This window comes from Dendroctonus ponderosae, unplaced genomic scaffold (genome assembly GCF_020466585.1).
Source record: "Dendroctonus ponderosae isolate FM_Combo_2020 unplaced genomic scaffold, Dpon_F_20191213v2 Dpon_F_20191213_1, whole genome shotgun sequence".
Taxonomy (NCBI): Eukaryota; Metazoa; Arthropoda; class Insecta; order Coleoptera; family Curculionidae; genus Dendroctonus; species Dendroctonus ponderosae.
The window spans coordinates 58,184,955-58,206,399 of NW_026017110.1; the positions used below are offsets into that span (position 1 = coordinate 58,184,955).

A 21,445-nucleotide genomic window follows, 5' to 3' on the forward strand; every position below is an offset into this window, starting at 1 on the left:
TGTCTATTTATCAATTAAAATACGTTTCGGTGTTTTCCACCATCATCAGTTTCTATGTGTAGCGTTGTTGCTACTTTAAGCCTTGGCATATATTTTATATATGCCAAAACAGAAAGAAAGTGTTTTAAACTATAAATCAGATTGCTGATATTTCCAAAAATGTTTAAGAAGTAGATAGATCCTTGACAAAGTCAGTTAAAAATCACCATTAGAAGACAAAAACCAATATGAAGTCAACAGCAACTATACGACAAATTCTCCAATTATTTCTTTTTACTATAAATAGTATAAAATAAACTGCATGCCACATTCGATTGAATTCAGGAGGCATTTGAAATCCGACAGCTATAAAAATAAGTGCAATAAAACTAAATTTAATCAGCAACTGAAATAAGAAATAATCCTAATAAATAAACTAAACTTGAAATGTGCAAATTGGATTAACCCAATTTTCAACTTCTACTATCCGGATTCCTCTTGGGGCTTTTGCGATAAATTGACCAACCACCTACTCTTTGCTTTCAATATCAACTTGCATCAATCATCATGTTGCTAAATTCCGCTTTTTAGTTCTGACTGGAAAACTATTTTAAAAGTAAATCTATCCAAAATATAAAGAAAATACATCAAAACAACCATGTTAGAAATGTTTAGAAAAGCAGTAATCCTGAAGCACAAACTAAAAGTGCAAATCTTACTTTGCTTTAACAGTAATTTATTTCCTAGAAATTAGACTCGTATATGTCCCAGACAATCTTCTAGAATATCTGGAATGTGTGATTTGCCGAGGTTACCTCAACAGTTCCCCAGTATATATTCAATCAAACGGCCAGAATGTGTGTATAATATTTTATATATGCCAAGGCTTAATGTAGCAACAACGCTACACATAGAAACTGATGATGGTGGAAAACACCGAAACGTATTTTAATTGATAAATAGACAATAAATGACTAAAGCCCAGGAAATGATTTTGATTTGGAATTGAAACACAGTCAGGAAAGTATGTACAATGAAGCAATAATGTATTAACACGTTGATTTAGGTATCGAAGCCAACAATATTCAGGACAACAGGAGCAATCACAGCAGTCCCAACCGGCTTATTTGGGCCCAACTGATGAAGAATACGAACAGTCGGAATTGAAGCAAAAATTAGGAAGAAATTCCAGTTTACGCGTGCTAAAAACGGGAAAACCAATTGTGTTTATCGGCCATGAAGAGTAGCTCTTTGTTATAGATTTAATTTAGTTTAAATTCTTTTAGTACTTTCATATTTTTAATTTATTTGCAATGACATAGTAAATTTGCCGCATAAAGTTTTTACCTGATTTATATATAAAATAAAATAAAATTCGTTTTTACTGCTTGTTTTATTCCCTGTATTTCACGTGAAATGGAGAAATGGTGTAAATTTGAAATGATCATGTAATTGAGTAAAAGCAGCCCGAACGAAATAGATTTATACAGCCGCAGGCAGTGTTTTTTAATACTGAATTTGCATTTTTACATGTTTCCTGTGGTTAATAGATTTATGCTTGCACAATTTATGAACAAAAGTAACATTTCTGTGCAAAATCAGAACAAATTTGCTTCGAATTCCACCATTGGAGACCGAATCCTAAACAGTTGTTCTACTTTCCAACAGAACATACCTATTTCGTATGACTAATGTTAAAATGGGATTATGTGTTAATCTAATTAATTATTAACAGCTCAGTTGCAAGTGGTGTACAGATAGGGTTATATTTTCGTAATGTGTTTAGATGTAAGGTTGAATATTCTCCTTTTCTTATATTTGTGCTTATCTGGGATAATGAGTAGTCATAACTCGTAAGTGTGCATCATTTATCTTTAAAAAAAACCTCTGAAAATCCAGTGATTCGCTACTTTTTTCAGAGATCATTCCAATAATAAAATGCGGGACTATGCAGAAGAAACCAGTCTATCTTTGCGAGATATTTTACCGTTGAGGCCGAAACACTATGACAAAAATCGCGCCCCTAAATATCATGGCCAACCAACTATAGTCTATTTTCATGTTACGGTACTGTCTCTCGACTCGATAAACGAAGAATCAATGGTAAATATAAATTCGATTATTTCCACAGCTTGAAAACACTATTTTAAATACTTTTAGACTTATGTTACCGACATATTCTTGGCACAGAGCTGGCGGGATCCCAGACTACGACTGCCTGAAAACATGAGCGAAGAATATCGAATTTTAGATGTAGAATGGCTTCACAGTATATGGAGGCCGGATTGTTTTTTCAAAAATGCAAAAAGCGTTACATTTCACGAAATGACTATACCCAATCATTATCTGTGGCTCTACCACGATAAGACCCTGCTATACATGTCTAAGTTAGATATTTCTATTTTTTTAATGTTTCTGCTATTCATTTATGTTTCAGGCTGACGCTTGTTCTATCTTGTGCAATGAAATTTGAAACCTATCCTCATGACACTCAAATTTGTTCAATGATGATAGAAAGTTGTAAGTATACGTTGAAGCTCAATTCAATCATCAATTTAACAGAAAATCATTAAAAAAAAACGATCATAAATTTGTTGACAATGCTGTAAAATCGAATTAATTGTTTCATGGAGGAAAATACATACTTAAATAATAATTTCATGCAACTTTAAGAAGTTTAAAGGTATTAACTTTTTACTATTAAGGTAATTGCAAACGGTGAAAAACTACGCGAGGTATTTTCATACCGATTAAAATAAATACACTTTACGATACAATTATTGCGTCAAACACTGAACATGGTTGGTTTAACATATGCGAATTTCCGTAGACATTTATACTCTGCCTCATTATTAAAAATAATACGCAGTTCCAGAAAAAGCTGCGAATATTCAAAAATGTGATTCTACATAGAAAGTTAATAGCAGTTTTATGAACCAAATATGTGCCATACTTGTTGCAGCAGTTTAAACGATTAAAACGCGGTTTTATTCTTTTCAGTATGGTTTTGAGTATTTCAGTTGTAATGAGAGCTTCAATCTTTTAAGTCGAATAGAACAATTAAAAATAAAATATATCAAAAGACTTGGGCTTTCGCGTCCAATGCTTGCAACTGAGTTTTCGCTCTGTTAGCTTTCAGCTTACACTGGATTGATTTGAATCGTTTATTCGGTCTTTCATTGCTGTTTCACTATAAAAATGTTTCCAACCGTTTTCACCGTTTGCCTGAAATTGTCCGGATAAAAGATGCAAGTCCGAATAAATCATTCGAGCGAAACGCCCCTGAAGATTCAAACGTTAGAAAAACTTTTCTGCCGCGACAGCCTAAAAGCGCAAAAAACTCATCAGTTTTTAGCATCAGCCGCATTTTCATTTATGTAACGGGTATCCCGTTTTTGACACTTTTATAGGGTAGAAAAGTGGTATAGGTGCCATGTGCTCCTTTTAGGTCAAAGTTAAAATGGCAATAAAAATTTGAGAATTTTTGCTCACTTAAGAGATAGAGGGGAAAATCAAGAAATTGACAATTTCAAAATGTCCCTATAATTTCTTAATTATAGGAGATACAGACAAATGTTTTCTGAAAACGTTTCTTTCGAATGATTGGTGAATAACAAGTTTTCACAATACGTATACGGGGTCAGGTGAAAAGGTTAGTGGACCTAAGTTCATTTTTTAAAGGAACACCCTGTATATTTTAATATAAAAATATCGAATTTTAAATTCACTTTTCAATAATAGAACGCAAAATGGATGGTATTGGTTTCCTAATTTATTTAAACTTTATTACTTTAAATCATGAAACGAAAGCTAATATCTTATAAACCAAACTATGTTGATATTTTAGCTGGAAAGACATTTTGCAATATCTTTTATCAGACAAAGAGCAGAAAAAATAGCTGGCATAAGAAACTGTAAAAAACTTTGAAACGAAATCAGATTCAGATTAAGGATGATAGTAACTGAAATCATCGCGAATATTGGAAAACTCCTCCGCTGATTCAATGCACTTGGTTGTTTGTTTTATTTCTGCAAAGGCCTCATGAATTATTTGATCAATTTATTCTCGGGTTAAAATGACTATACATTTTATTTCCCAACATTACCGAGAAAAAATCTGGAAGTGGTGACCACCTCATCGGTCAATGTGTTAATCTAAAGTGAGTATTCAAATTCGAAGATCGTTATGAGTAGGTCCCTATTTCTTCATTTTTCTTGTTATTTTTTATTATCGTGATTTTAAATCACGTTCCAGTTGGCAGACCGTACGATCGACCACCCAGTACGTACGGAACGTTCTGGAACGAACAGGTTGAACATCCTTAAACTTCCACTGTCTTACATAGATGTTTTCATCACAACGTTTCGGTTGGTAGTGTCTAGAGCCATTTTCAGAAAACGCTACAGAACTAGATTCAACCTGTTCGTCCCAGAACGTATACTTTGAACCGGATCGACCGGAGTTGAACCGTTCGAAAATAACTGAAGCGAACGAAATCGGTAGGGCGTTTGCCGCAAGATGAACAAGATTGATATGCAAAGTGATAACAACTGTATAAATGGGTAAAAACTTACCGGAAAAATAACTCCGTTGCTCAGCTAAAGTCCAAAAAGTGATGTACGGGCATTAAGGTCCAGAATAGTTCAGGAACAAGACGAAATAGTAAAACTTCAACTACTTTCTTTCATGGTCCAAACACGAACACTCACTTATTTGAAACAACAACTCACAGATTAAAATTTCAAAACTTGTACACACTTCAACACCTGCAACTGATTTGAAATAAATTTTATAAAGGGTTTATGTAAAAAACGAGAAAAATTTTGAATTACTTAAAACAACAATGCACAAATGCGCATTTTCTGAGCAGGGACACTTTTGTTCAAATGTTCAAAAACCCTGCTTTTGACTAAATTGAAACGACAAAAAATATATGCATTCGTCATAATTATATAATGGTTTATTCCAGTGTCGCATACCGATCACGACTTGGTTTTTATATGGAATATGACCGATCCTCTAGTGGTAAATCCTGAAATAGAACTTCCGCAACTGGATATATCCAATAACTATACGACTGATTGCACTATTGAGTATTCTACGGGTTAGTCAAAGGCTTTTTCCTTACCTGTTTGTTCACAGTTTGTTGCAGGAAATTTCACATGTTTAGCGGTAGTGTTCAATCTGAGACGCCGCTTGGGATACCATTTGTTTCACACCTACATACCTTCAGCACTGATCGTCGTCATGTCCTGGATTTCTTTTTGGATCAAACCTGAAGCTATTCCTGCTAGAGTCACTCTAGGCGTGACTTCACTCCTCACTTTAGGTAGGCGTTTTATTGCAAGTGTTGACCCAACTTAAAGTGTGCACACACTTCTAATTTAAACATAATAGCACTCCGAAATTTTCCCATGAAAATATGCAAGGTGGTTCAGTTTTCAGAGTGGAAATTTCAGGGAGCGATAGAGAATTGAAAAAGTTTGCTTTATAAACTGCATTCGAGAAACCCTTTATCAAGCAAAAACAGTTGAACTTAAAAAACTCAAATTTAGTAATTGTTGCCAAACTGTTGGTGGCTGTGGATATTTTGCACGCGATAACTGCAGGCGAAGAAAGCACATTTTGTCACCAAAAAAATGTCACCCCACTGCTTTTTCAAAAAATAAAAATCCCTTTCGGATTATTCATACAGTTTTAGAGGAAAGGTTTTCTTTCAATGCTACTATGTTTTCAAGTAAAAAATGGAAAATAGCTGATACTGATTTAATGAAACTGTAAGATAAAAACACAAAATCAATCGGCGGTGTATCACAGCAACAAGAAATTATTCGAAATGTAGTTCAATAATTTTTCGACATCATCTAACTAATGAATTTATTGCAGTTGATACTTGACTGGGATTTTACCGCATATCATTGCAGGCTTGCTTAATTCGTAAAAATAAATCATCTCTGGTTAAACTGGAGTAAAATAAACTTGATCTTTTGCATGTTTACCAACCGAAAAAGTCCAGCGGATTTATATCTGGTGATCTGGGTGGCCAAGTTCAATGCAATTGACCACATTGTAATTTATTTCATTCCTTCCGTGTAATACATTTCGAGCAATTCCTATAGTTTTCGTTGACGAGGTGCATCACAGATTGACTTGAAAATTCTGAGTTATTCTACTAAATGAAGTACAAGGAAGGAATGAAATAAGCGATAATGGCGGCTTGGCCACTCAGACCACCGGATTTTAATCCACTGGACTTTTACTTTTGGGAACATGCAAAAGGCCAAGTTTATTCTACTCCAGAGATGATCTAGTTTTGCAAATTCAGCAAGCCTGCAATGATACGCAGCGAAATCCCGATCGAGTATCAGCTGCAATAAATTCATTAGACATTGTCGAAAATGTATTAAAGCGGGTGAACTACATTTCGAACAATCTCTTTACTGTTCGTTGTGATACATTCATAAACGTGTTAATACGGATGCAACTGACAAAACAAAAATTTAGTTTTTACTGGAAAATGTGCTTAATGAAGCGTTTCTCGAATACATCTTATAAATGCCATTGTTTTTCGATTTTCTATCATTCCCTGAAGTTTCCGCTCCGGAAACTGGACCACCCTGTATACAGATGCATTTGTAGCGACACAAAATACTCAGTCACAGCAGTCGCTGCCGCCTGTTTCATATGTAAAGGCCATAGATGTATGGATGTCCAGTTGTTCAGTGTTTGTGTTCATGTCCTTAATGGAGTTTGCTGTTGTTAACAATTATATGGGCCCCGTAGCCACTAAGGCTATGAAGGGATATTCTGACGAAGACATTAACTCTGACCTTAACGACTACCGGGTAACAACGCCTTATTTTGCAACTGCCGAGGAAAGATTTTATTGAATGTTTTAGGGTATGGAGCGACCACGTTACAGTACAGTTAGCGCTCCACAGTATCCGACATTTTGCAACGGCAGAAGTATAGCCTTGTGCATTGACCAATTCTCTCGATTCTTCTTCCCCTTTTCGTTTTTCATCTTAAATATCGCGTATTGGTCGACTTTCCTCTGACAAACAGAATATATTCTCATGTAAGCACAATTGATGTTTGTACCTCTCTATTGTTACGATATATTACTATTAGAAGCAATGTAGAACGTGTATTTTACCATTATTTAAAATTATGTCTCGTCGAATACTTGGTGCACTAGAGGCAAGAGAAATAGACAATCACGCCCTGGAATAGGCACGCGAAACATTCATAAAGCTGATCGTTTCCTGTATAGTTCCAGGACATGGTTTTCATACTTTTCTCACTCCAGAATCGACTAATAAATAATAGTTATTAGCTAAATAACATATTAAACCCGTTATTTTTGAGTTTCTACTCGCGTTGGCGTTACCACTTGAGACTTAGGCTGTAATATTTTTTACCTCTGAGTAAAACTATTGTTTGCAAAACCTTAGCGCTTAGTATATACATACTAAACATAACTTGTAATTAGGCTTGATTGAAATAAGAGTATTAAAGTTTCGTGGTAATCATAATTTTTTATTTTTATTCATAACTATTACATGTGTACCAGTTTCCCTTAAAAAGAACAATTTCACAGTAGGTGATAATACCCCACAAAATTCATTGGTTTAAAGTTTCAAGTGATTTATAAAGCGCGTACAAATTGTATAAGTCGCTTACATTTTCGCAGCAAAGCCTCGGTAAATCCCCTATCGGCTTCTGTGCGGTCCTGAATTAACGTTTAGATAGTGTTTGTGTTCTAAAATAATCAAAGATGACTTACCTGTGACACCTCCAATAGCTGTTCGCTAAAGCTATCATTAAATATCGAAATGAGTCTCCTTTTCAGTGATACTATAACATCATTTGATACTTTCCAGATACATTCTGAACTGGCAGGTACAGTGGCTGTGAATGAAATCATAATTTGCAAAATAATAGACAATTGTGAAATGGCAATAGGCCTTACCATCTAAAGAGCCTATGGAATTCGGATGAATGTACACGGTGCTCCGAGGATTCGGAGTGGCGCGCAACATAAAGTAGTCCAAATGAGCCCAAATCAAGTATAACGCATTTTCAATTATGAAAGAGCAATATTCCATTTCCTTTTTCTATAATCAACAAATATACTCTTCTGTAATAATTTTCACCTAGAGGCCTTACCTTTTTTTCCAACTTCTCTGAAATAATTTCAAATGCCCTTTCTCTTTTCACTGACAAATCTGCCATTTCCAAATGATCCTCAATAAACTCTCTCAAGTCCATTGAATTCATGTCTGGAACATCCTGAAGTTTTCTAGCTAGTAGATCGAAAGTGACTTTGCGCTGCTGAATGTAAGTGACTGTGTATATCAATTGTTGTACAACCAACCCTGTGCGAACATTGGTAAGTGCCTAGAAATCTTCCAATTTTCCTTACTTACCTAGACTTGGCTCTTGTTCGCTGGAGTGGCCCAGAATCTTTTTGGAGAAAATATTTCCTTGTGGATCGCAGAGCGAAGGATAGAAAAGAACTCCCACTTCTCCATGTTCTACGTCGTTGTTTGCAATAATGTTGCGTGCATACCATAAAACATTTGTTGCTACTTGCAAGGCATATAACAGACGATCCGACGTTGGATAGGAAGTATTTTCCGCGTTGGACTGTGTAAGAAGCCTGAAATTGAAAGAAATATTTGTGAGCTTTAATGCCAAGCGAACAAGTTACGTGGAACAATTACGTTTTAATATTATCTTCGCTTAACATGAATTTTGGTAGTAGACTTAACATCAGTTTTTGTAACCGATACAACTGAGCCCTGTTGCTCAACACTATGTTAGGGTTCTCTAAAACATTGATCATATTGTTACTCGCGGCTCGGGAGACTACTGAAGTCAAAACCGCTAGCTCTTTGAGGGATGTAGCTGATAAATCTGTATCTCCGGATCTAGAAAAGAAAGTCGATTGTATTTTAATAGATGTGTATAGTAAATAAAAAGACGAATACCTTAAGATAAGTTCAATTACATCTTGATGGCTAAATAAGAAATACATGATTTGCGTTATGGCCGATTGATTTTCTGTGCCAAGGGTTGTTAGAATGGCGTTACAAAGATCCAAAGCAGGCATAAACATTTGAAGGTACTGTTGTTCTGGCGCGGGCAAAAAGTTGTCCAGAATCTCTTCTCCTTTCCAAACTGTGGATACTTCTGGATGTAGCCTGTAGACGGACATGTTACTAAAAACACCAAGGAGCTTCTGCTCTAGTAGCATTTGGGCCCCCATCTTCGAACCTGAAATAAGTTCAATAATTGTTGATTTCACACCTTTGATATTTTGCTGTTGACTTACTTGCCAAACGGGTCAATAATACCATTTTAGCTAGATATAAGTATAAAGGTTTTACATTTCCGAATCCCGGCTCCAGCATTGCTTTCAATTCACCGTCGCTTTCTAAAATGCTCTGAATAATATGCCTCAAAAAACCGTGTGCAGAAATGTAAATTGCCCAATTGTTGTTAACGCTGAGGGCCATTAAGTGGCTGTAGCTGGACATTGCCAGAATTTTGCAAACTTCTTGTCCTGCAATGCAAAAACGTTGCTGAATCTGTCGACATTCGGGTAAAAATCCCTTTACCTCCTAAGCAATCATGACATAATATTTCCATGAGTTTTTCTCCAAAGTTGTCTATAATGTCTGTCGATAGCTTGATTTGTCTGTCTTTAGGATTGATGTTAGACCTGGATAATTTTTTTATATAGTTGCTGAATTGGCTATGAACTTGTTGGCATGTTTTGCCGATTTTAATACGAATAACTAAAGGCAAAACATTTCAACAGAAAGTACTACTATACCTTGGGCCATCCAGAGTTGGAACATAAACGGTATTATTAAGCCTATCCTGATGAATATCCATGTCAACGCTTGTCATTTGTAAGAAAGTAACCAATGCGGCATATAAATTAATCCGCAGCTCTCCATCAACAACGTCTGAAGTCATTATCCATCGTACTAAAGAGTCTAATATATCTTTAAGGGACCTAGATAATTGCCACAGTTAAAACAGAACATTTAAATGTTAAGCATTCTATTTCTTACCCCAGATAGTAAGTCACCACGTTAAATTCTCCTTTTTCCTTTAAATAATGCCTAAAAATGAAACACGTAGAACCTCTAGAAAATTGACAATTTGAGTTTGGGTACCGTTTGATATTGTTCATAATGAGCAAAACAGATCCAGATAATAATCTGTAAACTTCCGGCAGCAAATCAGATCGCACCACTTTCCTTAATAGGCAAAGCAACAAGGTAATGCTGAAAACTTGCTGCTCTCGCGCATTGAGAATCTCCAAGGGAATACAGGTTACAACTACCTCGACTACCTGTCTCCATGCGTTCACAAATTCCACCAGAGATTCACAAGCATCGGCATATTTTTGTAATATCTTATTATCCGTTACTTGGGCGCCTGTAGTAGGGTCCACTATTTCAGGAACACCTGTATTAAAAATAATTATTTCCACATTACCTTTTGGTCAAAAACCCAGCAAACGCTTTCAATGACTTACCATGTAGATTTTTCAATTCGATGTTAAACGACTGATACAAAAACATTGTGTCTTGGCCCTCTTCACCTGTAGGAACATTACCGAGAAAAGTGGTAAGTTGTTTGAGATAAGTAACTTGCTTCCAATTGCTGCCCACTTTCATCTCAACAGCTAAGGTCTTCATCAGCCAAGAGATTTTTCTAAGATTCTTTGGACCTGATTCAGATTAAGTCAGTCAAATTAAACATCCAAGTATATCGAATTAAATTGCTTACTTTTGTTCATATCCGTTTTGCACTCTTTCAAATGGGAGATGAAAAACATTTTATTAAGACGAATGAATCTCAGGAATGGTGTGCTGGTTTTGGGGTTTGAAGCCAGCAGATACACCAAATGGTAGCAAGATTCCAGTATAGCAACGCTTGGTGGTTGTACTGTTTTGGAAATTACTGATTCCAATATCGATAGCAGAGAATGAATGCAAGTTCTAGGGAATCCCATTACTCCAGGGTATTGAAATTCAGTCTTCGACACATCACGCATCAGATCGAAACCCATCAAAAAGTGTGTGAAATTAGGCGAGTTATATCCGAGACATTGCTTCATGAGTCTAAAATTTTTTATTGATGAAGTTTTTAAAATATGTACTACACATTTTTTTAAATGCTGACCCTAAAATTTCAGTTTTGGTGCTATTTCCAATTGATGTGGCATCATGCTGAGATTCCAAGGATTGAATAAACCCATTTTTAATGATCTCCTGTGTATTTTCGGAAGTTGTAAGAATACTCATGAACGTATTGTGGCTTATTACTGTTGAGGTAATGTGTTTAAGAATCTTAACAGCCACCAACGCATGTTTGGGTAAATATTGTTGGTAGCAAACATATTTAGCAATGTTAATACAATGATCTGGCTTGCCCGATCGTCTGTTAATTGCCATTAGGAGTTTACCGACAGAGCTAAGAACTCTAGTGTCTCCAGCCGCCACGGTTAGCTTGCTAGAATTTAATCGAATTATTAAAAACTTTCAACCATTAGTTCATACGTTACCTTAAAAACGTATTAAACAAATACAAGGTCCGGAGAATGATGTTAAGACAGCATAAGGTGCAATCTTTCACTTTTTCCAATCCCGGGAATGATACATATGATTCGAAATAATGACTCCCTTCATCAATCATATCAAGTACAATATTTAAGGCCTCTGTGTTGTTATTCAACTGTATCATTAAATGATAACCTGGAGGACAGTTAAATTGCGAAACATCTGTTTGTTGGCGAAAGTCTCTCACCTAATTAATTCGTAAAAAATCGAAATTTCAAGTATCACAAAAAACATATACATATCACACTATTGAACTTAATTTTTAATTGATTGTTGCTAACTAATCGAACATTTACCATGGGATCGTATTGGTTGAGGAACTTTTCGAAAAGTTTCAAGCAAAGATGTGCAACTTCCCATTTTTCCACTATATTTCGGTACGATCTATAAAAAGAACATCGGTCGGAACCTACCCATAAAAGTGAGATGAATTAATTATATTTACCTGGAATTAAATTTCAGGAAAACCGAATTGATAATGAAATCAAAGTACGGTTCAAAACCCGGCTTTCTCGGACCAGCTCCTAATGTTCTGGGTATTTCGAAGTTTGTTAAAGTGTCCAGCAAACACAAAACGGCTCTGGTAAGCGGATATTCTTCCAAGCGCGACTCGATTTCATCAAGCTCCGTTTCGATGCCCCTAAGAAAATTCCACTCTATTCAACTTGCTTTTTATTTTACTCCAGATCAATAAAGATCATAGATGAAGCTGTTAGCATAAATATGTATTACACATCTTCCTTATCTTTACACGAAAATTCAGCTTTCTCGCTCTTGGTCTTTAGGATTTTGAAAGTTTTGAGGTGGTGAAATATAGCGCGACTAGAAATAAACACCGATTTTTACATTGTTCTGAAAATTTCCAGGCAAGATTCCTAGGGCAATTTGTAGCATAAACAAAGCCAAATATTATATAACTTGAGGTAAAATTTCAAGTTTCTCGCTCTTCATCTTTAGGAGTCCGGAATATTTGAAACAGATATTGCAGAAACATCGCGCGTCTAGAACTGAACACCGATTTTTACAATTATTCTGAAAATTTTCCAGACAACATTTCAAAGTCAGTTTTGTAGCATAAACTAAGCCAACTCCTTCCTTAACTTGAGGCAAAAATTTAAATTTCTCACTCTTCGCCTTTAAAAGTGCGTAATTTTTCAAACAAAGCTTGCAGAAATGCCGCACGTCTAGAACTAAACAATTGTTCAAAAAAATGTCCTGGCAACATTTCAAAGTCAATATTGTAGCATAAACTAAGCTAACTCTTCCCTAACTTGAGGCAAAAATTCAAATTTCTCACTCTTCGCCTTTAAAAGTGCGTAAGTTTTCAAACAAAGCTTGCAGAAATGCCGCACGTCTAGAACTGAACATCGATTTTAACACTGTTCTGAAAATTTTCCAGACAACATTTCAAAGTCAATTTTGTAGCATAAACTAAGCCAACTCTTCCCTAACTTGAGGCAAAATTTCCAGTTTCTCACTTTTCGCCTTTAAAAGTGCGTAAATTTTCAAACAAAGCTTGCAGAAATGCCGCACGTCTAGAACTGAACATCGATTTTTACAATTGTTCTGAAAATTTTCAGGCAACATTCCTAAGGCAATTTGTAACATAAACAAAACCAAATATTATCTAATTTGAAGCAAAATTTCAAGTTTCACGCTCTTCATCTTTAGGAGTCCGGAAGCTTTGAAACAGAGGTTGCAGATATGTCGCTCGTCTATAGCTGAACACCGATTTTAACAATTGTTCAAAAAAAGTTCCTGGCAACATTTCAAAGTCAATTTTGCAGCATAAACTAAGCCAACTCTTCCCTAATTTGAGGCAAAAACTCAAATTTCTCGCTCTTCGCCTTTGAAAGTGAGTAAGTTTTCAAACAAAGCTTGCAGAAATGCCGCAGGTCTAGAACTAAACATCGATTTTTACAAATGTTCTGAACATTTCCAGGCAACATTCCAAAAGCTATTTTGTAGCATAAACAAAGCCAAATCTTCCTTCCAAAAAAAATTTCCAGGCAACATTTCAAGGTCAATTTTGTAGCATAAACAGACACATTTTCCCTATCTTGAAGAGAAAATTCAAGTTTCTAGGTCTCCGCCTTTAGGACTGTGAAATTTTTATAAAATAATTTGCAGTCTAGAGTTAATGACCAACTCAACCAATTATTTTAAAAAATATTAATTTTGCAGCATGCACAATGGCAATTCAAGTTTCTAGCTCATCGTTTGCAGAAATGCCACGCCTCTAAAGTCAAAAACCAAAAAGGTCCCTGCCTTTAGGTGAAAACGAAAAAGTTCGTGGATTTTGGTTGTTAGGAAGTGCTGAATTTTCTAAACAGAGCTTACAGTAAAGTCCCGCGCTCCGAGTGAATTACCGAGTACAGAGATTTACACAAATAAGTACGAACAATGGAAAAAAAATTGTGCGACGCTTCGCCCGCGGGAAACTTCGTTTCCAGTGAATTTTCACGAATTTCCAATATGCATGTTTTCAAAGTTCCGAAAAGTACACCGTCCCCACTGTGCCACTATTTCATTTGATCGTTTGTTAAAAAACCGATCATACATAGATTTTGGTACATCGGGAGTGCTGCGATAGTGTCGCGTTATGCTGCATTTTGAGTTGATGCCCCTCTGTGAGTTATAATTCACCGTGCCTCACTGCGCCGCACCTCGAATTGCGCTTGTGGCGGAATAATTCTTGAAATCAGAACTTTTAAAGGACATTATTAATTAGTTGAAATTTTGTTGGTTTCTATCATCGCTGGAAATTGAGCAACAGTTTCATTTTTAAGTGATTTCTTTGCGGTTTTTTAGTTTAGTCAATATTTTCAAAAGAACAAAATTTATTATTAATTTTAATTTTGTTGTGCATTAATCACTGCAGCTGAGTGAAATTCGGACTAATATAAATAACTCTAAATTTTAAATTAAATCAATGAAAGATCGGCGTTCGGAGCGTTTTTCGTTTAGTTGTTGAGTTTCGTTAAGTTGGAACGTGAAATTTGCCTTTGCAAATATTGCAATGCGAATACACTATCTACAAAAATGTCAACAATAAACAAACTGAAATCGAACTGCCAAGCAAGAGCAATGACTCATTCGGAAGGGCGAACAAGTAAATGATTATGTAATCAGTTTTATTCTGTACTTTTTGCGAAAATGTATATACAGTTTGCAACCGACAGGAGACGAAATCGGTCGATAATCCTTTGTGTCGTGAGAATCGCATTCTTAGATGGATAATATAGAATCATTGTGGCCCTTATGGCAAGTGCGGTAGTTTATGAAAGTGTAGGGACCTTTGTGATCATTGTTGGGTAGAAAATGGAGGATAGGGCGACAGCTTGCAAAAGCTGGTAAGAATGATCTCCAATGTATAAATCTATTAGCTTGAACTGAGTTTAGTTTTCCGACAAGCTACTGAGGTTTTATGAATTCTTTATATTTCTCTCTATTTGCTTTGCTGATTTCAAATAAGTTTGGCTTTGACGAAACAAGACGCCGCCTTTTTTGGCGTTGCTCAAGAACAATTTGAGCCACAGAGTTCGATTTTATGTCATTGGATTGGTAATTTGTTTCAGTTATAACAACGTGCGTGAGTAAATTCTCGTGGATTGTCACAAAAAGTCACACGAAATTTGAATATCAGACATTTAGGTGCAAGTTTACGACAAAATTTCATAAAAAAAACGGCTTTTGCAGATTGTCAATATTTAACGCTTGATTTTGGAAGGTGAAATTTTGTATTAAAGAGCCTGCATATGCGTAAAAGCGTTCATTTACACATCAACATTTACGAAGCTCGTAAAATTCAGGATTTCATGTAATTTGAATGAATTTTCGAAGGTTTGCAGAAATTTTGACGACATTTAGAGCGCAAGACTCTGAACTTGTAAAGTAATTTTCGTTTTTGGAAAATCTGTTTTTGAAGAACTCAATTCGAAATGTGTCCCGCAATAGTTCTTTGAAATCCTGCAAAAATTTTCTTCACGATGAGTGGTTCGAAATTTTGTCGGTATTTAGAGCGCACAACGCGAGTGAACGTGGAGACTATTTTTCATTTTTGAGTTTTTCGTTATAACTCATCGCGTCTCACTGTGCCGCACTTCGAATTACGCTGAGCATTTAACCCAGGGCCGGATTAAAGCTTTTTGAGGCCCGGGACTGTAATTTTAACACCTAACAAAATTATTATCCATTATATTCTTTATGAGTAACATTTTACCAAATGGGTGCAAATTACGCAACTGCACCGGTTAGTTATTGAGCCGGTGCGTTGGGTTGGCGCACCAAGCCATTTCGGCATCATTGCGCCAACTCCTGAAAATTAACTGAGTTACCCATGCCTAGTGTCCAAAACTAACGCGACAAAACTGCGACGTAAACACGATTCGAACATCCACGAATCTCAAATATGCATGTATTCACTAGAGCGAAAAGTAAACCGTCCACACTATGCTACAATTTTCTTTCACACACCGTCAACAAAAACCAATCATGAATCACATTATAACAAATTTCCTACAAATAATATTTCACTTACTTGGGGACGTAACTGGAAGTCGTAGGAATTGTCACCAAAATCTGTGATGCCTCTAAATTGTTCCACATTCGATTGGCATTGCTGACTGATTTTGATAAGGAGGCTAAAGTGAGCAGCAAGTCTGCTTTAAAAGGGAGAGGAACTGAACAGCTAACCAGTCCTGGAAAAAAAGTTTATTAATTAAATTTGCATCGGGCATCGATTCAGTTAATAATACCTAAGAGAACATTCAATGGAGTCCAGCCCGGATGTTCGCAAATCGCCAATCGAACGAATTGATCTTGGTCGGCAACAGTTCTGATTAGTAACAATACCGCTTGGAGTCCTGCAAGATTGCATTTATTAGTTGGTGATGGGGTTTTTCAAAGTTAAAATGTACCTTCTAATTCTTGAGGGTTGACTCCCTTGTGATAGCCGGGTCTTAATCGATAGACCGTGTCAGCCTGCGGAGGGGCCTCTTGCCTGAGGTTGTTAAAATATTGCGAGAAAGATTGGAAGAAATGGTCCCAAGTGAGCGTATGCGACAAATGAACTCCTAAAATGAATAAAAAATAATCCAATTTCTGAACCACTGTTGATTTAAGGTGGGTTTACCTGATTGCTTTAGTAAATTAAAACAATATTTGGCAGTTTCGGCAGTCCCCGACAAACCACTCAACATTTTAATGAAAGGCACAAACAATGTAGCTGGCAAAATGTCACCTAAAAACACACACAAAATAGACAGAGATTCACATGTTTCTCTTGAAACTTACCCGCCAGTTTTATAAGCTTGAATAGAGCTACAGATCTGGGGGGAATTCTAATATTTAAGCTATTGTCAGGATTTATTTCAATAGGACTCCACCAGTTTAGGTTGTATTCACCATCCAAGATATTATTAGTATAGAATTTCCCTATACTTAACAACAAATATTCGAAATACCTAAAAGTAAAGCTACAAGCTTCGGCAAAGAAATACGTACTTCAATCAATATCTACCTTGGTAAACTGGCGGGAGCTTCCAGACCTTCTCTTATATACACTTGCAAAGTTCTCGAAACTTCATTTGCTTTCATTCTCAAATCCTTTACTTTCGGATACATGTAAACGACAAAATCTGTGAGCAGATTGTGCATTCTTTTGTATAAGAATTGCTCTTGGTAAAGTGTTTTACTTTCAAGTATTATATTATGCAAGAATGTGAATACGTTCATTTCAATAGCCATGTCCACTAACACATCTTCTTTGTTAATAGCATCTTGGTAGACGTAGTTTTGAGGCAAAACTCTTAAAGATGCTAAACACACCGACATTCCGAAGGTTGTAAGTGCCTGTAAACCTTCAAATCAATTTCAGATGCGTGAAAAAATCTAGTAATTATTGCAAACTAACCTTCGCATGCCCACTCAGAACAGGGTGGTAATAATTCGTTTGCAACATCTGAAATAAATGTTGTATCAGACAGGATGGGTAATGATTGAACTGCTTCTTCCCCATCTTCTCTTGTATGGAAGATACTGAGATCGATGGCTGACAATAAAGCCATCTGAAACGTATTACAATTTTATTTCTATTCAAATTTATTTCCAACTGGAACTTGGAGTCTTTCCACTTACTTGCAAATACAAAATAACATCGTCAATGTATCCAGATGCTTCAAATTCAATTTTCACTTGTTTCAAATGGTTTAAAAGTGCAATAGTGCAGTCTTTTGGTAACCCACATTGTGTGGCCCAGGAAAACATTACATCTGCCAGAATTGTCCTTATATCGTTGAATAAATCTGTGATTTGACGCCGGTGTTTCGCGTCACCTAATCACAAATGTACTTTTGCTAAATTTTGCTACTATACAGCTGGAGATGTAACTTACCTAGTGCTAAATTTTCTTGTAGCATGTGATATTCTTTGCCCCAGTCCAGCAATGTAAGTAATTCCAAGACTCTAATTAGAATGCCTCCATCTAATAGTTGGTCTGTGTAATCGGTTACAAACCGGGATAACTCAGGTTTGACATTCACACGCCATTGAATGCCATTTCGCGCCTAATATTAAAACAAATACATCGTACATAAGTAACTGTAGCAGGCGTATATCTAGAAATTTACCTGCACTAGACACAGCAGAGTAGACAACAAAGCTTTACGTCCATCATAATATAAAAGTACTGCCACTAAACCTCTTGCCAAACCTTGAATAATTTAAACAAATTTATATCGGTGGAAACTAGACGAAAATAAACACCCTACCAGGATAATAAGGCATTTGGATTTGGGCAGTGCATAACAAATCCAAAGCAACTAGTTCATTGAGATCGAACATGTCCGATAAAATTATAGTTTCTTGATACAGCTCTTTGGACAATTCCTGACTGCCCAGGCCTTTTACGTACATGCCATTTACCATGCCACTTTTTAGTTCTTCCCGTTTCTTTGCATTTTTGGGCTAAAACAAATTTTAAATGATTTCTGCAACAACTCATTCAATATATTCACAAAACAATTCATTGCCAATAACAAAGACGGGAAGCAGTTGTTATTAGGGCTCGGAATTTTTAAAAATCTGAAATTCGAATATTTGTTTAGTGGTTTATTCGAATAGTAAAATCATTCGAATACTCGAATAACTAACGAATATTCGAATAATCGAGTATTCGAATATTCGATGAGAGTGTTCGTTTTCCGTTTTCCAAGAAGAAAAATCGTTATATCATTTTTGGCAACTAGCCGCAACGGATAAAAAAGTGCCTTTGTCGGCACATTAATTGTAACCGCGCAAAAGTTGATGACGCGAATGACCAAAACACAGAGATGTAATTTTATATTCATTTGCAGGAGAGTAAATATGATTATTTTCATTTGCTTGTAAATATATGGGTATTTGTTTAAATGCTTGTAGAATATGAATCATTTATTTTATAAAAGTATACAAAGTGCATATAAAGATATTTGCATCTTGTGAGTTTGATAATGTTAGTGTATTCGAGTATTCGATTATTCAAGTTATGACTACACATAATTATTCGCTTTTTGAATATTTGAATATTCGAATACTCGAATTATTCGAGTTTGATTCCGAGCCCTAGTTGTTATGAACCTTTTCAAATTCCCTTTGTAAGTTTTCCAGTGGTTGATATACATATGAGACAAAAGGAGATAAGTTCTGTTTGATTCAGGTGGATTCATATGTTCAAAACCTTTTTGTTGGAGTTTTCACCTCAAAATTAAGTGTCTTGAAAAGACAAGACTTTTCTCAGACCTTTTACTACGCGTTTGTAATACAATCATTTTAATAAAACTAGCTATGGGATTGTTCCAACGTAAGGCTCATACTTTGATTAAGCTTCCGCGTCCATCGGCATTGAGCAAATGGTAAATTCCTGAGTGGTTTTGGTACGAAAATTATCAGGACTTTTACTTGAGAGCTGGAATCATTTCTATTTTTTTTAGTGTCCGCATTACTACATTTTCGATATACATATCAGATACAATCATGAAGGATTCATAGTTTTTGCGCCAAAAAAATAAGAGCCTTTGATTGCGCTGTATCAGGATCAGAGCACAGCCACTCTCACCACATGTGCACCACACACAAGTGCAATTTATTATATTATTTTTATAAACGTTGAAAATTTATTAGTTCAATTAAATAATTTGAGTACTTATTAATCAGTCATTTGACATTGACTGTACTTTACCCAATCAGAAATCATCAACAAGAAAAAATAATGATAATAATAATATAATTCAATCAAACAAGTTTATGTAAGGAAGTGTGTAGGTATGTATAAATAAGGCCAAGCGTGAGTGACATGATTGTTGATTCTCCATTGAACCTGGATGATAATCCCATAAACGATCGTTTCCCATAATCCCGAATTGCGCAAGACCTTCAAAATTGCATTGGCAGCTACTCAACATTTCTGCATCATTCCGTAGTGCGGTCCTCTCGTTTTGAGCCCTACGTAACAATTCTTCTTGGGAATCTACAGGGGTAAACTTTATTCCTTAAGAGTCCCCAAAGAAAAAAATCTAATAGCGCAAAGTCGAAGAAGCCTGATGTTTCGATAGCAACATCAGGCTATCAAACCCCCATGGAAGCCCAAATTAATTTCTTTTGCTAATTGCGAATCAAAATTAATCAAACCATTTAAGAGCTTATTGAAAATTATTTCGCATGATATGTTGCATCCATATCCGTGCTAAAAAATAGCTGGAGTGCATTTGGTAGGGAGTTGATAATGAAAACTTTTCCATTACTGTCCCATCATAGTATTGTAAACGTGTATAGAGATTGTAAAAATACTCAAAAACGCCTCAAAAATGTTTATTACATTTTTGAGGTTAACTATCGTACACAAACTTTCTAGGCAAGCCGGTAATGAACTTGTAAGTCCTACTACTTACAGGGTTGTGCAGCAAATTAAAAAAGTGCTGTTTATGTTTTCTTAGGATGTTTTCGAAATCGGCGGAAGGTAAATCCGATTCGTGTGGCTGATTCAAGTATTTCCAAACAGTGGTCCTCAGTTCCTTGAGGGAGTTCCAAACGTCCTCCGTGGGTATTAAGGACATTTTTACCACTATTAACTCACAGAATTTCGTATTGTTTTTAAGAGTTTCACATGGAATTAATCGTGAACAACTGCGGATTATTCAAAATTAAACATAACATTGTGGCATTCCAAACGTTTCATATTCAAAAACTGAGGTTATAATAAGAGAAATTCTAAAAATGTCAGAAGGCGGGAAGCTTTTTGTTCTTCGCCTAACGATCTGGCAAATGTTTTACTAGTCAAATGTAAAATGTATGCATATATAATTTTTCCCTGAAGCTTTCAAACTTTGTAACTGATGGAAAACTTCTAAAAACCTTGTATGTTACGCCGATTTGTATCAATAAAAAATATATAGTTGTACATATTTTTAGGCTTCATGAGGCCAGTAATATTAATTTTTCGCTTCAATCCAAATTGGTTGCTTGAAAATCCGCCAGTGAGAAAGAACTGGAAAAATGCTACTAGAAAAGGAGAACTACACGTCCAATATCCGTCCACTTCTTTTGTCGCATCAGTCTTGCCAGATTTACCGGTTTAACATGTACACAACAACTCGAAAAATGTCAATAGATGCTCCAACAAATCATTCAACGACGTTTGTTTTGTGTATTTGCATTATTTCGGCAAGAATATTTTCATTTTCAAAAAATTCCAAGTAGGCTCAAACGGCGTTAAATTTTTTTAATAGAAAGTGCGTTTCTGCGTGAAGGTGAAAGTTTTTAAAAAGAAAATGGGATAAACTACCGA

At 35.7% G+C, this 21,445-nt stretch overlaps 3 protein-coding genes across 3 annotated transcripts in view; 2 read left to right on the forward strand and 1 right to left on the reverse strand.

The window, feature by feature from the left end:
* The window catches only part of LOC109532805, a 13,644-nt gene extending 12,281 nt beyond the window's left edge, over window positions 1-1,363 (forward strand). Inside the window, exon 6 of the mRNA XM_019897869.2 lies at window positions 1,046-1,363. Coding sequence (XP_019753428.2) covers window positions 1,046-1,226 — 181 coding nt within the window. The 3' untranslated portion in view covers window positions 1,227-1,363. The remainder of the gene's footprint in view (window positions 1-1,045) is intronic.
* A 223-nt stretch (window positions 1,364-1,586) lies between these two features.
* Window positions 1,587-7,515, forward strand: LOC109532798 (glycine receptor subunit alpha-4). Its single transcript, XM_019897859.1, has 8 exons — window positions 1,587-1,832; window positions 1,899-2,082; window positions 2,140-2,366; window positions 2,417-2,499; window positions 4,950-5,084; window positions 5,133-5,309; window positions 6,620-6,825; window positions 6,880-7,515. Exons 1-8 carry the CDS (start codon window positions 1,756-1,758, stop codon window positions 7,036-7,038), a joined length of 1,248 nt encoding a protein of 415 aa, XP_019753418.1. The 5' UTR covers window positions 1,587-1,755; the 3' UTR covers window positions 7,039-7,515.
* LOC109532797 (nuclear pore complex protein Nup205) lies at window positions 7,499-20,867 on the reverse strand. The gene is made up of 30 exons (XM_019897858.2): window positions 20,550-20,867; window positions 18,393-18,588; window positions 18,252-18,334; window positions 18,017-18,188; window positions 17,761-17,957; window positions 17,537-17,690; window positions 17,144-17,483; window positions 16,918-17,087; window positions 16,757-16,864; window positions 16,542-16,697; window positions 16,380-16,487; window positions 16,163-16,322; window positions 12,068-12,262; window positions 11,919-12,006; window positions 11,568-11,809; window positions 11,186-11,515; window positions 10,790-11,124; window positions 10,536-10,730; window positions 10,171-10,465; window positions 10,066-10,116; window positions 9,822-10,007; window positions 9,604-9,707; window positions 9,318-9,548; window positions 8,974-9,259; window positions 8,707-8,913; window positions 8,410-8,642; window positions 8,150-8,358; window positions 7,953-8,097; window positions 7,767-7,891; window positions 7,499-7,712 (listed from the first exon to the last, which is right to left on the reverse strand). The coding sequence occupies exons 1-30, from the start codon at window positions 20,712-20,714 to the stop codon at window positions 7,629-7,631; spliced, it is 5,550 nt and encodes a 1,849-aa protein (XP_019753417.1). The 5' UTR covers window positions 20,715-20,867; the 3' UTR covers window positions 7,499-7,628.
* Between the last annotated feature and the right edge of the window lie 578 nt (window positions 20,868-21,445).

Coding starts and splice junctions, on each gene's coding strand:
- LOC109532798 (XM_019897859.1), top strand. CDS start 1,756: ATGTGTTTAGATGTAAGGTTGAATATTCTCCTTTTCTTATATTTGTGC. Junction 5,310..6,619: donor GACTTCACTCCTCACTTTAG/GTAGGCGTTTTA, acceptor ATGCATTTGTAG/CGACACAAAATACTCAGTCA. Junction 6,826..6,879: donor CTGACCTTAACGACTACCGG/GTAACAACGCCT, acceptor TGAATGTTTTAG/GGTATGGAGCGACCACGTTA.
- LOC109532797 (XM_019897858.2), bottom strand. CDS start 20,714: ATGTCCTTAATACCCACGGAGGACGTTTGGAACTCCCTCAAGGAACTG. Junction 18,335..18,392: donor CCAAATGCCTTATTATCCTG/GTAGGGTGTTTA, acceptor AAATTATTCAAG/GTTTGGCAAGAGGTTTAGTG. Junction 11,125..11,185: donor ACCAAAACTGAAATTTTAGG/GTCAGCATTTAA, acceptor AAAAAATTTTAG/ACTCATGAAGCAATGTCTCG.